Genomic DNA, 15,677 nt, shown 5'->3' with positions numbered 1-15,677 from the left:
TGAACTGGGAGGCCTGGAAACTGAGCTGGAAGCCACAAGGGGGCGTGCCGAGGAAATACACCTGGCTTTGGTCAGAAAATGGCAGGAGAGCAGGAGGATTCACAGAAGAGGAGCAGTGAGAGAGGGTCCCATCTGAGAGAGGAGAACTTCTTCAAAGTAGGCACACCTTGAGGAGATTTTGCAGTGGAGCAGTAAAATGTAGAAACAAGGAATTTCAGATGCTGATTTACAACAAAAAAAAACAAAGTGCTGGAATAACTCAGTGGGTCAGGCAATCTCTGGAGAACATGGATAGGTGACGCTACGGGTGAGCACATTATTATGAGGAAGGTTCCCGACACAAAATGTCACCCATCCATGCTCTCCAGAGATGCAGCCTGATCTGCTGTTACAGTAGGGCTTTGTGCCTTTTTTTTTGTACACCAGCATCTGCAGTACCTTGTTTCTGCATTTTATCATATTTCAAGCCAGAGAACAAGTTTCTTCAGATCTATAAACTTTTGAAGTGTTAAAGGTTCGCAAAGAAAATCACACCATCCATGCCTCTTAGAATGATGCTGATGAGCCAGCAATATGCGCAACAAAAACAAGCTAACCAATGCCATGCATGAATAATTTGTATTGAAAGCTATGGGTATTTTAAACGTCCTGCAAACTGAGGTCTAAATGAACCAGTATCACTTGTACAGTAATTGGTATCATGTATTTGTATTTGATCAAAATATTTATATTAACAGAGCTGTACTAGGTTATTGCAACTGGCCATGCAAGTGTACAGACCAGGTGCAAATGCATAGAAATTTATATTTGTAGAAATATTGGACCACAAATCACACCATTTTTTAGGTTTGATTTCTTTAAAACCTCTTCTGAATGCTTTCATATAGCACAGGCAATCCATGACTAAAAAGGTCAAACAATTTTTTGAAAGATAAACATATTGGTTTCAAATATGATAATATCGCACAGCAGTGACATATGCTATGTACGTGTGTAGAAAGGAACTGCAGATGCCGATTTATACCATAGATAGACACAAAGTGCTGGAGTAACTCAGCAGGTCAGGCAGCATCTCTGGTGAAAAAGGATGGGCGCATTCCGGGTCGGGACCCTTTTTCAGACATTCACGATTGTATGTTTTATTATTGCCCATAAATTATTCTCAAACTTGGTGACCATCAATGGACTCTTTGGTGTTCATTTCTTCTGGAGCTGCCATGAGGGTTTGCCAGAGTTCTTTTAATCGAGTTTCATAACTTTGCTTAAAAAAAAAAGCTTGTTGAAAGACGTTGCTTCAATCAGAGTCTGCTTTCTAATTAATCATTAACAGTTCACCAATTTTAAATTCCACTTACCTACCATTTGAAACAAAATTAGTCAAAAAGTGTGTTTACATTGAGTTTTAGGTAGTCTGTGAAAGATTATTCTGTATATTCCCAATGCAATTAAGTTTCACAAAAATATTAAAACAGCTGCATTAAAATAGATTAATCTTCTTTAAGATGAACTTTTAATGCATTAATTTAATTAAGGATCATCTAATTTAGATCAGGATGAAAGGCTCCATAAGAATGGGAATTATCTTAGTTTCAGGATAGTTAAGTGTACGGGATTAAGATAACTCAAATTCTTTAATATAAAAATTCCTAACATTTGGTATTTGAGTATTGTGTCAAGTAAAAACTAGATATGAAATCATTATTATAAAATCTGTTTCTCAGGATTTACAGTTGAAAATATTTTGCAGATATAATACAATAAAAATTGTCGACGTCAATTTTTGTTGTTACAATTTTGATAATTAAATATTTATAAAAACAATCAATCCAGCAGAATATCTAACAAAACACACCAACAGATGAAAATAGGAACATGCGAACCATTCTGAAGACGAGCCACTCATGCAAAACATAGCTAGTTTATCTTTCTCTAGATGCTGCTTGGTTGGCTGAGTTCTTCCAGCATTTCTGTTTTTGTTTCAGATTCCATCATCTGCAGTTTTATGTTTTCCAACGTTGTAGCTCATTTGTCCATTTGAACTTATTCTGTAATTCAATACAATCATGATCATTCCTCTCACTGTAATATTCTTTATTTCTCCCCATGCCCATTGGTAGCTTTGGTGTCAAGAAATACTTTAATCCCCTCCTTAAATACAGTATCCACAGCAACGTGGCCACTGCATCCATGCAATCTGCATAATCTTGTCAAAGTTTTGGAAGTTTCAATTTGATTCCCATTCTTCCAAACTACAGTGATAACAAATCCAATTGAACTAATCGGTCCTCTAATGGCAGTCTCACCATCCCAGAATCAATCTGATAAATGTTTATGGCACCCCTCCATGACAACCACGTACTTCCTTAAATATAATAATCCAGATGTGGCAACATCAAGGGCCCGCAAAAAACATCTTGCAATGAAGATGAAGATATTACTTGCCTTCATTACTGCTTGCTGTAATGACATAACAATGTTACTGCATATATTTCTTCACTGCCAAACTGTGACTTGGTTCTGTATAAAGTTTGATGCCTGTCAAGTTTGCCTAATTGTAACAATAAAGAGTTGTCATTCCTTTAGTGATCTGAATAGTTTTAGTCTTAAATAGCATCAGATCATAGCGCATAGACCAGTACAGGCATAGGAACAGGTTCTTAAGCCTACTAAGTCTGTGCCAAACACGCTGCTAAATTAAACTAATCTCTTCTGCCTGAGATCATCTGCACATGATCCATACCTCTCCATTCCCGGCATATCCATGTGCCTACTGACTAAAAGCCTCTTAAATGCTACTGATGTATCTGCCTCCACCACCAACTATTCCGGGCACCCCGCCCACCTCTATGTAAAAAGACTTGACCTGCACATCTGCTTTAAACTTTGCCCCTCACACCATACAGCTGTGACCTCTATTTGACATTTCCACCCTGGGAAAAAGGTTCTGACAATCTACCCCTACGCCTCTCATAATGTTATGTACTTCTGTCAGGTTTTCCCGCAACCTTAATACACTGCAATTATTTGGTGGTACCTATTTCTTGTCTTTAAATTAATCTATCTTTTAGAGTATTAATTTACAAATATAATTGAGATCTATTCACAACTGAATTTCCACACCAGTGTGGCAGGTAATCTGGTAAGTGTATCTATCCTGAATGAAGCAGGGCTACTCTTCACTTTGAATATTAATGATTTGGACGAGGGGATTGAAGGCTTTGTGGACAAGTTTGCGGATGATACGAAAATAGGTGGAAGGGCAGGTAGTGTAGAGAAAGAAGGGACTCTGCAGAAGGACTTGGACAGGTTGGGAGAGTGGGCAGAGAGGTGGCAGATGGAATATAGCGTAGGAAAGTGTGGAGTCATGCATTTTGGTAGTAGGAATAAAGGCATAGACTATTTTCTAAATGGGGAGAGAATCCAGAAATCAGAGGTGCTAAGAGACTTGGGAGTGTTGGTGCAGGATTCCCAAAAAGTTAATCTGCAAGTCGAATCAGTAGTAAAGAAAGCAAACTCAATGCTAGCATTTATTTCAAGAGGACTTTTGTATACAAAAACAGGGATGTAATGCTGAGGTTCTATAAGGTGCTGGTAAGGCCGCATTTGGAATATTGTGAGCAATTTTGGGCACTATATCTGAGGATGTGCTGGTTCGAGGGTCCAGAGGAAGTTTACAAGAATGATCCCAGGAATGAGTAGGTTAACCTATGATGAGCATTTGTCAACACTGCGCCTGTACTCGCTGGAGTTCAGAATAAGGGGGGACCTCATTGAAGCATACAGAATAGTGAAAGGCTTGGTTAGAGTGGATGTGGAGAGGATGTTTCCACCAATGAGAGTCTAGGACGAGAGATTAAAGGACATTCTTTTAGGGAGGAAAATTTATTTAGTCAGAGGGTGATGAATCTGTGGAATTCTTTGCCACAGTAGGCTGTAGAGACAAAGTCAGTGGATATTTTTAAGGCAGAGATAGATTAGTACAGGTGTCAGGGGTTATGGGGAGAAGGCAGGAGAATGGGGTTGGGAGGAAGAGATAGGTCAGCCATGATTGAATGGTGGATTCACTTGATGGGCCGAATGGCCTAATTCTCCTATCACTTATTAACTTATGCAGTAGCCATTTTCTGACTAATTTCTTTAGTCTGAGGGTGGTGAATCTGTGGAATTCATTGCCACACTTGGCTGTGCAGGCCAAGTCAATGGATATTTTTATGGTGGATATTGACAGATCCTTGATTAGTAAGGGTGTTAGTGGTTATGGGGAGAAGGCAGGAGAATTGAGTTGAGAGTGAAAGATAGGTCAGTTGTCATGATTGATTGGCTGAATGGCCCAATTCTGCTCCTAGAACGTCTGACTGTTTAAGTTTCTCTAAGAAATTAAAGAAGTCAAGGCAAAATTCAAGATTTCTGAATTATTTCAGAACCAGACAGTTTTCTGATTAGTTTTGATTCAGAATTGTTAGCTTTCATCCACTTGAACACCCGTAAGCCCAAACTAAATGTTATGTCTCTACTCACCAAGCTGTTCCAACAGCACCTACCAACACCTTGCCCTCCTCCACCACTAGTTGAACAAGAGCAACAAGTGCATGGAAAGCCATCACCTGGAAATTCTCCTCCAAGTGGCACATCAGCTGAAATTTCTTTGCTGGTCTCTCATCTTTGTAATGTCCAAATTATGAATTCCTTCCCCAACAGCATTATACAAGTACCTTTACCAGGACTGCTGCAGTTCAGTGAAGTAGCTGGCACCAGTTTCTCGAGGACAATTAAGAACGGGCAATAAATGTTGATCTTGTGAGGAACAAAGAAATCTTAAGAAAATTCCAAATATGTACTTTCAAGCATGGAAGTCCAAGACATTGAAGCTCAAGAAGTAACACATGGTGCTACATCTGCCATTACTCAGCAAAAATGGGCTACACAGATTCAAAAACAAGCAATGTGCTGGAGAATTATAATTTAAAGTCATTGGGTTAAATTGCATGGACTTGTAAAATGAAATATCTATCAAAGCCCTGCTGTTTGTTCAGAGATTCTGCTAAACCCAGACAACAGGATTCTAATGATATCTGTGGCAATGAAATGAAATTCCTTTCATTAGAAATGGGGGGGGGGGGGGGGAGAATTATAGAATTAGGTGCTTGCATCACAAATGCAGACATGCATTACTTTAAGGGGTTTTTTTGTGACTAAGATTCGTCCATTAAACAGAATTTTCTTTTTCAAATATTTGGTTGTTTGCAGCAGATCTATCCAATCTACTTAGAAAAAAATGTTGATCTAGTGAGGCTCTCTGATATTAATGGTCCATGTTAATTTTAAAAGCCCTCTACGATAAGAGCTCATGAAATAAGTTCTGGTAACTGTTGATTACTTTATCCAGTATTTTGACATATCTGACAGAATATGAGAAGTGTTATCCTCCCTGCAATGCTGACCTTGCAAAAACATTGTGCTGATATAACATTAAAATAAGAATGACTTCACAGGAACAGTTGCTGAAGGAGGTAGAAGCGAGTCAAAAATCTATGAAATTGTAAACTTTAAGAAACAAAAACTAGAAATTTCCAACATGAGACTTTGGTGGTTTATTGGAAAAAGTAGAAAATCAGACTGTTGAAAGCAGTTACAACATAATAGCCCAAAGATTAAGCTCCTTCAAACTGATGTACAAGATTTCCAGTTTTTTTTGTTACAGATAGTGGAGTGCTTATTGTTTGACAATTGACATGTCTCACGTATGCAACAAATTTGCTATCCAGTAATGTTCAATTCCCACCCCTTTTCTAAGGTCTAACACATTGAGAATTCAAAGGCCTCGTCCCAATAGTTCCAGTGGCTTATGCTGAGCTTTGTCTTTTAACCCACTTGATTGCATAGAATTTAGATAAGCAGAAAAATCAACTTTCATTTGAATACAAGGCCTTCATTATAGCATGAATCTAAAAATACTGTCCCAATCAACTTGGATAGGAAGCAAGTAATTAAAGTTATGGCTTATACTAATAACCTGCTCCCTTTCCCATAAATTAGAACAGTCAGCTGTTGGTGATATCAAATGAAAGATTATTTCATTATGATCTCAAGCTGACTTGATTCTCTGCACAGTACAATGTGGGTCTTAAGCTCTGCCTGCACCAAAGATTGCCTTTAATTCTGCTGGAGGTATTGCTAATTCCAGTCAGGGTATGATATGAAAATGAGCTCAGATGTGTCAAATTTGTAGCACCCATGTTCCAAGTGCAATTAAATATAGCTCGATATAAAAAATGTTTCAGTAATCTTTTGATGCATCTAGTTTATTCATATCTGCAGCATTTTTGACTTGGGAAATCTTATAAAGAATGTAGCATAATGAATATTTAAGCTCACAAGCTGGTCAGCAGTAGCACCCTTGTTTGCACATTATCTTTAAAATAAATGCAGTTTGAAGCAATCCAGGGCCAAGAATGCGCACAGTTGATGAGAACGATATTTGCATCACTTCAACGTACAGGAATGGACATACAGTGCACAAAACATTTTAGAAATTAGAGCAAATTACAACGGAACTCTGGCAACTGAAGGCTTAACAAGTGAAGTAAAACTTCGAGACGCTGTTACAAGGGACGGAATTCTGTTAGTTTTTGTAACAGAGATTATGCTAGAGTTTAGTGTGCACTCATGCAACCAAAAACAAAATAATACTGACAAATGAAATAAATTCTTAGAACTTAATAGTACTTAGTGTACAATTTTGGTGCAAGAGAATACTGTAGCATTAAAAGTCCTTGTTAGTTAAAATCCAAGTTTCCACTGTAGTGATAATTTACGAACTCTGATCCTGGCACAAATCCTCAACCTTCTTGTGGCGAGGAGAAGTGGCCACTTTAGTCGGTGACTGTGAGGCAGAGCCTTGGGGCTCACTTCCTGCTTCAGCACCGGCAGGGCACAATGCCAACTGCTGGACTGCAACAGGTTTTTTTCTGCTTAAAAACCCTCCTTCAAACGTGTTTTTTTTCTTGTTTTCAAACTTATCCGTTTCTTCATCCGGTATCTTTTTCCTGAATTCAGTCACATCTTCAACTGCTTTTGGAGTTTCTAGTGTCCCGTCCAGACTCCTGCTTCCTCGAGTCTCATTCACTTGGCTCTTTCGCTCACTAATGATAAGGTCTCCAGTTCCAAGTTTCCTTATTTTTGCCTCTCCCTCCAGCTGTAATGAAGACTCGCTCTCAGAACCAACATTCCCTTTGTCTAATACATTTTTAGTGAACATGAAAGGCTGAAAGTCTCGGTAACTATGGAAGCTTTCTGTCCGCCTTGCTCTCGCCAGCAGTGGGCTCTCCCTGTATGGCCTCACGGAACCATATGTAGCAGTTTCATGAAATGCCTCCGAAGTCTGAAGCTGAAGACTGAGGTAAAAACAAATTCAAACAAATCAGATCACTTCCCTTGAGCAAAAAAAACATTCCACCAATTACAAAATTGTTAAAACATCCATTATTATTGAACTTTGCCAATTATTATCCAAGACCATAAAAATCTAATTTTTACATGATGATGATTCCTCATTTGGGCTAGGATAACATTTCTGTTTCCATCAGAAGGCTGGGTCTTACTATAGCAATTGCATGTGACAAGGGCAGCACAGTGGCACTGTTACTGCCTTACAGCACCGGAGACCCGGGTTCGATCCCGACGATGAGTGCTGTCTTTACGGAGTTTGTACGTTCTCCCTGTGACCTACACTCTCCCACACTCCAGTCATGCAGGTTTGTAGGTTAATTGGCTTTGGTAAAATTGTAAATTGTCCCTAGGGTGCAGGATAGCGTTAGTGTACCCCGATCACCCCGATCGCTGGTCTGCGCAGACCCGGTGGGCAGAAAGGCCTGTTTCCACGGTGTATCTCTAAAAGTAAAAGTCTAAAAAGGAGATACTGCTTGTGGGAGAATGTCTGGGATGGGGAAATAATGTGAAAGTAAAGAAAAAAAAAAGACATGCAAGTTTGAAGCACACCAATGATTGTGGCCACAGTTGGAGTACTGTCCCAAGACTGTAAGAAAGATGTGCAAGAAGGAACTGCAGATGCTGGTTTAAACCAAAGATGGACACAAAAAGCTGGAGTAACTCAGCGGGACAGGCAGCATCGCTGAAATGGGTGATGTTTCGGGTCGAGACCCTAAGAAAGATGTGATTGAACTGGAAAGGGTGGAGAGGAGATTCACCAGCATGTTGCCTGGGATGGAACATTTTAACTATGGAAACTGAATAGGCTGGGTTTGTTTACCTTGGCAGAGAGAAAGCTAAGGATGTATACAGGGTAACCAATGAGAAATCTTTCCCCTTGTCAACGGTGTTCAAAACCAAAGGGCAAAAAGTTTAAACTGAGAAATGGGAAATTTAAAGGGGATTTGAGGAAGAATTATTTTCTCCCTAGAAAAGGCTGGTGCACTCACAACATTTAAGTATTTACATAAGCCCCTGAAACAGTGAGATAGAGAAGGGTTTGAGCTACTTGCGAGGAAAATGGGTGACACCTTGGTCCAAAGGCCCCTTTCCTTCGTATAACATTTTGATTTAAAGAAATAGGAAAAAAAAACTGTGAAAATGCAAAGAAGGGGGCAAAGAGCAGATGGGAAATAGAGGAAAATTGGATGATAGGAAGAGGCAGCTGGTACATATTTTTTTGCCTCATTGGAGAGGATGGTAGGATACATGTGTGGTGATATTTGCAAGGAAAATTTACTAATTTCAGTCTTTGGTCCATGAAAAAAAGTGACTTTGCAGCATTGATATCACACAGCATAGAAAATTTTAAATATGCAGAATGCCACCACTGTAACTATTTAGCCACTATCTTGTTTTAATAATTAACTACAAATAAAGTTTTGAAAATCAAACAAGTAATAGATTCTAGTAATACTTGTCACATCATCCGTGTAGAGAGAAAAATAATTAAAATTTCAGATCAATGCCTTATCAATATATAATAAACGGTCTTTATGCTGAAACATTAATTCAGTCTCTCCAAAGATATGGCCTGACCTTTGGTGTGCATTTCCAGCATTGTTGTGGTTTAACCAGATTAAAGTTTAATTCTACGACAATTCAATATATAAAGTTGATGTTACAGAACAGGAGTCAAATTAATTATTATTTTAAGCATCTAAACTTACAATCTAAGATCAAAACAGGTTTTCAGTTTACAGACTAATGGAAGCAATCAAGTGTTGAGTATCTAGTAGTGTAAGCCGATATGTTTTTCTTACAAGTAGACCCTGAATCTGACAGATTTCATTTGATCTTAAGCAGGATAAAATGCAATTTGTTATTTCACCCTTTGATACTCTCCCCACCTTGAGCTTTGTAGTGCTTCTAAAACATTGCATGCAAAATGAACAGGAAGTGAGACCCAGCTCATTTGTGATCAATTGAGATGGGAAACAAGCCACTGTGTAAGAATGTTTCATGTGAATTCAGAGCCTTTAACAAAAAAGCTGCCACAGCATTTCTGCTTTGACAAAACAACAAAAAAATCAGTTTAAAGAAACAGCTCCCCGCTTCTAATACCCAATGGAATTGTCTGTTTTCTTCTTGGAAGAATCTGTTCCTGCTGCTAAACGATAGCAAATAGAATAGTCTGTTTGATAGCTATTACCTTGAGGTTGACTCCCGCAGCTTGGTATGTTGTACTAGTGAGGCAGCCGGACTGATGTTGGGAGTTACACAGCGGGATGTGCTCAGATCACACTGATCCAGCAACTTCAGCAGCTCTTCTTCCGTGGGGCCTCCAACATCTACGAGAAATAATTGATTTTATGAACTGCATGGGCATCAAGAATAACTCCGCAGAGCACCTCATTTAGTTAGCATGGCATTAAAATCTACAAAAGGTATCTGCCTTTATTTCAGTTATACTCATGAAGAATTACAACTGAAAAATATTTGGCAACAGACTCACTTGCACAATTAACTTGAAAGATATCATTATTATTTGATGTTCAGCATTAACCATACAATTTCTTCTGCCTACACGTGATCCATATCCCTCCAGCCCCTGCATATCCATGTGCCTATCTGAAAGCTTATTAAATACCACTATTGTATCTGTGTTCCAGGCACTCACTATGCACTGTATAAACAAAAATGCCCTACACACCTCCTTTAAACTTTGGCCCTCTCATCTTAAACCAATGCCTTCCAGTCTTTAACATTTTCATCCTGGGAGAAAGTTTCTGATCATTTACCCTATCTATGCCTCTCATTATTTTATATAGCAGGTCTCCCTTCAACCTCTGCCGTTGTAGAGAAAACAAGTCAAGTCTGTCAAACCTCTCCTTAAAGCTAAAACCCGCTAATCCAGGCAGCATTCTGGTAAACACCTGCGTCCTCTCCAAAGTCTTCACAACCTTCCGGTAACAGGGTGACAAGAACTGCACACAGTGTGCTGCCCACTCTCCAGAGAGTGGTTGTTGTTGTTGTTGTTCAAGTCAAGTCAAGTTTATTTGTCACATACGTCGGAAGCTCGCAGGCCCTGCCCTGGGTGGGGCCGACATAGGGAGCTCCGGCAGCAGCAGCGTCTTCGCCCGCCCCGAATCGCGGGGCTTGGGTCGGCCCGCCACGGACCTTTCACCGTCCGGCTCGGCCTGGAACGTGGCAACTTCAACAGCCTGACCGCGGGAGAAGACGGCAGGGGAAGAGAAAAGACATTCTGGCCTTCCATCACTGTGAGGAGGTGACTGGAGGAGACTCGCTGTGATGCATGTTTCTTTTTTTTTTGTGTTGGTTGTGATTGGGTGTGGATTTTTTTTTTTTTATTGCTCTATTGCTGGACTGTGGGTGACCTTTTATTTCACTGCACATCGTGTATGTGTATGTGACAAATAAACTTGACTTGACATGTGGCCTAACCAAAGTCCGATAAAGCTACAACATGACATCTTGACTCATACTCCATAAGCCTTCTTTAGCACTCCTTCTACCTGTGTTGGCACTCTCAGGGATTTCTGTAAGGATCTTGCCATTAACTGTAGACTCTCTCCTTGCACTCAACTCTGTGATGTGCAACGCCTCACCCATACGTGGCTTCGCCCATTTCTGATCAATACCCTACTGAATACCCTGAGAGCCACCTTCACTGCAACTTGTCCGCAACTCCTCCAATTTTGGTGCCATCTGCAAACTTAGTAACCGAACCATCTACATTTATGTCCGTCTATTATACATATATTTCAAACAACTGAGATCCCAGCATAGATTCTGCACACTTCATTAGTCACAGACATCTAGCCAGACCTCCTTTATTTATTTATTTTTTACACGGGATTTATTAATGATCCAACCAGTCACACAGATTATTCAGGTGCTAACTATGTGATTGCAACATCCATGATGGAGAAAGATCAACAACTGTTGCCTCATATTGCTTCATCACATCACTGTAATACATGATACAAGTTAAATCATGAACTCCACTACATGGACTTTAGCAAGATCTACATGGACTTTAGCAATAAGGTTCTGTATGGTAGTTATGCTGAAAGGTCAGATGACATGGGAAACAGAGAGATCTAGCTAACTGGATACAGAATTTACTTGATCGTAGGAAGTAACTGGTGGTGGTGGAAGATTGTTTTTCAGACCGGAGGCGATATGACTAATGATGTGCCTCGGCTTGGTGCTGGACTCATTGCTGCTTGTCATCTATATTAACGATTTGGATGAGAACGTGCAAATCTAGATTAGTAAATCCACAGATGACACCCAAAACAGGTGGTATTGGAGGTGGTGAAGGTGGTTATCAAGAATTATAGCAGGATCTTGATCAGTTGGGCAAGTAAGCCACATAATTGCAAATGGATTTTAATTTGGGTAAGTGTGAGGTGTTATCTTTTGGCAAGTCAAACCAGGAAAGGACCTTCTCAATATGGCACTGGGAAGTGTTGTAGAGCAGAGGGATCTAGGAGCACAGGTACGTAGGTCCCTGAAAGTGGGTCACAGGTAGATATCGTGGTGAAGGCTTTTTGGAGTCAGAATTGAGTAAAGAAGTTGGGACAAACTAGGAACTGCTGATGCTGGAATCTTGAGCAAGACACAAAGTGCTGGAGTAACTCAGCAGAGACATTTCAGGCTGGGACTCTACTTCAGGCTCAGAAGTTGGAACATTATGCTGCAATTGTACAAAATGTTAGTGAAGTCACACTCGGAATATTGTGTTGTATTTTGGTCACCCTGCTGTAGGAAAGATGTCATTAAAGCTGGAAAGAGTGAAGAGATGATATACAAGGATGCTGCCAGGACCAGAGAGCCTGAGCTGCAGGGAGACCTTGGGCAAGCTAGGACTTTATTCGTTGGAGCGCAGGAGGCTGAGGGGTGATCTTGTAAAGATATATAAAATCATGAGGGGAATAAGTGGGATAAATGCAGTCTTTTTACCTAGAGTAGGGGAATCAAAAAGGATATAGGTTTAAGCTGAGAGGAGAATAGGAACATGAGGGGCAACATTACACACAGAGGATGGTGGGTATATGGAATGAGCTGCCAGAGGAGGTAGTTAAGACAGATACAAAAAGATTTAAACAGGTACATGGATAGGAAGGATTTAGAGGGAATTGGGCCAAATGGGATCAGCCGAGATGAGGCATCTTGGTCAGCTTTAGGAATTCTACCACAAATCATAAGCAATGTCTGACCATTTTTGGAAAGAAACATCATACCCTGACAGTGGAAGCTGTCCAGGTTCTGTAACTTGGATAACAAAAATTGGAGAACTTGTTTTTAACGAAAATAAAATAATTCAACAAAATACAAATCAATTTTTCAAGAAGCTGTGGTGTTAAATTTTGATGACTTATATAATAGAAACCAGGCATTTCAATTCTACATCCGGGAGTATCCATATTCTCTGGGGTGTTTTTTGCTGCCTGGACCATGGTAGTATTATGTCTAATAGAAATTGAGTAGAAGGTTCTCATCTCTGCAGTCAATATCAACAAAAAGGAAAACACTGCAGCTCCAAACTGCATTGATGTTTGTTTGTAACAGGCTTTCATCTCACCTCTCTCTTCCCCTTTGTTTGCCATGTCCATGGCCGTTGTCAGGTCCCACATCTGAATACTTCCATTAGCATGGCCTGTAAAGAGGTATCGCCTTGGTCGAGAACCCATCCGACTGGAGCCTTCACATTCCCTCACTGTAAAAGCAGTTATTGTCATGCAATCCACTGCCTGAATCTCACAAATCCTGCAATCAAAATAACATTAGGCTTTCTAATTCTGTAAATCATTCCCTAAAATGCAATAAGAAACTAGTTTTGCTGATGGATTACCTTTTCCCCGTGGAAGACAAACGAACAAATAGCTTATTCGTGACTGGAACAACTTTCTGGATGAAAACCTGTTGATCATCCCTCTCCCCAAAGGGTCCTATTAAAAAACCCATAAAATAACCAATGGAATATCGAGTTAAGTTGGAAAATTAATGTTAACATTTTTGATTTGGTTCTTAATAGCAAAATTCTCACAGTATCTGTAAAATTATTATTACTTACAGAGATTTAGTAAAGAAGTTTATTATCTCAGCCACCTTATTCTTAACAAGACTACTGGAATTAGGATGTTTAAATGTAAGTACTAGATCTCCACGTTGAGCTGTCAAATGTTTTAGTCCTCACTGAAGGATTAACACCAACTCTGTTCCTACAACTGGGAAACAGATCTAGGCCAGAATACAAAATCTTGTACATTTAAATGCGGATTGTAGGAGTTATGATCAAAATTAATTCTATTTTTTATTTGCTACCATCTTAACATTTAAATGTATCAACTTTAGATATTTGCACCATTAAAAACCCTCTTGCAGCATTTATTGAAGGCAAAGTTGGAAGTCGAACTTTCAGTTTATTCCTAATTTATTTTATGTAGTTTTTGGTTAATGACCTGATTGTGGCTGGCTCAGGAGCTGACCCTCTGGTGTTGCAGTTAAAAACTCCTACTTCCCTCACACTGCTGGAACCTGAGATCCATCTGAAGCAAGGTCTCGACCTGAAACGTCACCTATCCACGTTCTCCAGAGATGCTGCTTAACCTGCTGAGTTACTCCAGTATTTTGTGTCTTTTGTGTATTAACCACTATGTGCATTGGATAAAAAGATATGGCGACACGTGCCAGTTAGACCGGGCCATCACCTAACCAAAGATCACAGAAAAATAATCTAGGAATGCCAACTGAATCATCCACGTTTCACTATTCTGAAAAACTCTCCAGTCTATCCCTCCTTCAAACGTGGTGCCTAACTAATAGCAAACCAATTTTATTTTTTGTGTACACAACTGCCTCATACAAAGAATGATTGATACACAAATTATGAAAAGAATTCTTGACATTAGTCCATAACAATCACTAATTTGGACCTGTAAAACCTTCTCTTATCACAGTGTAACTTAAAGCAATATTCAGATTTTTTTTTCCAGTTCATTTACTGTGCTGAAGATAGATATGAGATTACTGTTAGTCCTTTTGTTTTGAATCTAAGAGAAATGAATGTCTTCTGATTAAACAAAGAATGACGGGCCCGATATCTGTAGCACAAGATAGGCAGATTGTATTATCCCAACATTGCAATATGTATTTTTCTAGCTTTTCTGTTTGTTATAATTGTCAATATTAAGGCATTTCAGACAAAGGTGTTAATTAATGATTAAATTTCTCTAAATCCACATGTACAGGCAATTGAATTCATAATCATACTCAACTCATATTTAATCATTTATTTGCAATTAGGGTAAAATACATCTTTTTGAACACTATCACTCCAAATCTCCAAAGAATGGTGTCCCAAAGGTGCAAAAATAGACAGGGAGAGGACCAAATATAAATTTGATCATACTCTATTTCTATGAATCATTTCATTTTTTGATATCCTCAACAATGTTTATATTTTAACATCAATGGTTTCTCTCTTTAACCCAGGTACTCACCAATGTCATTTCCAGCTGTGTAACTTCCATGGCTCTCAGTTTCCTCCAGTGAAAGTATTTTGAAAGAAGCCAGTGGAGTGGACCCCGGTTGTGTGGAGATCATTCCCCTGAAACGAGTGACTGTCCAAGTCCGCACATGGTTGTTATCAGCACACACTGCGAGACAGAGACCATTAATCATAGATCACTTCCATCATTTTTTAAAAGAGTAAAACTTAGAATATTATAAGATGAAAGTAGAAACAGTATTTGGCAATGTTAACATTAAATCAAGTACAAGAACAAAAATACATCACTTCCAATCACATATTAGGTGTATACTTTCATATTTACATCAGTCTGAAGAAGGGTCTCGACCCGAAACCTCACCCATTCCCTCTTTCCTAGATGCTACCTGACCTGCTGAGTTACTCCAGCATTTTGTGATACCTTCATATTTACCATAGATGAGTATTTCTTGCAAAATATTGTGTGCAAAATAAGTGTGTCCAGGTTCAGCTCCTGAAGGCCCATGTTGGGACACTGGAGAAGCAACTGGATAATCTCAGGATCATCCAAGAAAACAAGAGTTTCCTGGGCAAGACCAGACTTCCCAACATTTGATTTTACAAATTCATAATTTTGATGTCCAAAATTCAGAATTGTACATCTAAATTCATAATATGGCGCGTAATGCAACTTTTCAGCAAAAAAAAGTATCCACGCCAAATGCGAATA

The 15,677-nt window shown here is 39.3% G+C and overlaps 1 protein-coding gene across 1 annotated transcript in view; it reads right to left on the bottom strand.

Moving 5' to 3' along the window:
• Window positions 1-5,582: 5,582 nt before the first annotated feature.
• Window positions 5,583-15,677, bottom strand: part of kctd3 (potassium channel tetramerization domain containing 3) — a 48,103-nt gene continuing 38,008 nt past the window's right edge. The window contains exons 14-18 of the mRNA XM_078404906.1: window positions 14,961-15,116; window positions 13,310-13,406; window positions 13,040-13,224; window positions 9,641-9,779; window positions 5,583-7,394 (exon numbers count right to left, since the gene is read on the bottom strand). Coding sequence (XP_078261032.1) covers window positions 6,812-7,394; window positions 9,641-9,779; window positions 13,040-13,224; window positions 13,310-13,406; window positions 14,961-15,116 — 1,160 coding nt within the window. The 3' untranslated portion in view covers window positions 5,583-6,811. The remainder of the gene's footprint in view (window positions 7,395-9,640; window positions 9,780-13,039; window positions 13,225-13,309; window positions 13,407-14,960; window positions 15,117-15,677) is intronic.

Source organism: Rhinoraja longicauda, chromosome 9, assembly GCF_053455715.1.
Source record: "Rhinoraja longicauda isolate Sanriku21f chromosome 9, sRhiLon1.1, whole genome shotgun sequence".
Taxonomy (NCBI): domain Eukaryota; kingdom Metazoa; phylum Chordata; class Chondrichthyes; order Rajiformes; family Arhynchobatidae; genus Rhinoraja; species Rhinoraja longicauda.
Note: the sequence above shows the minus strand (reverse complement) of the source record. Positions and strands in the feature narration are given on the sequence as shown.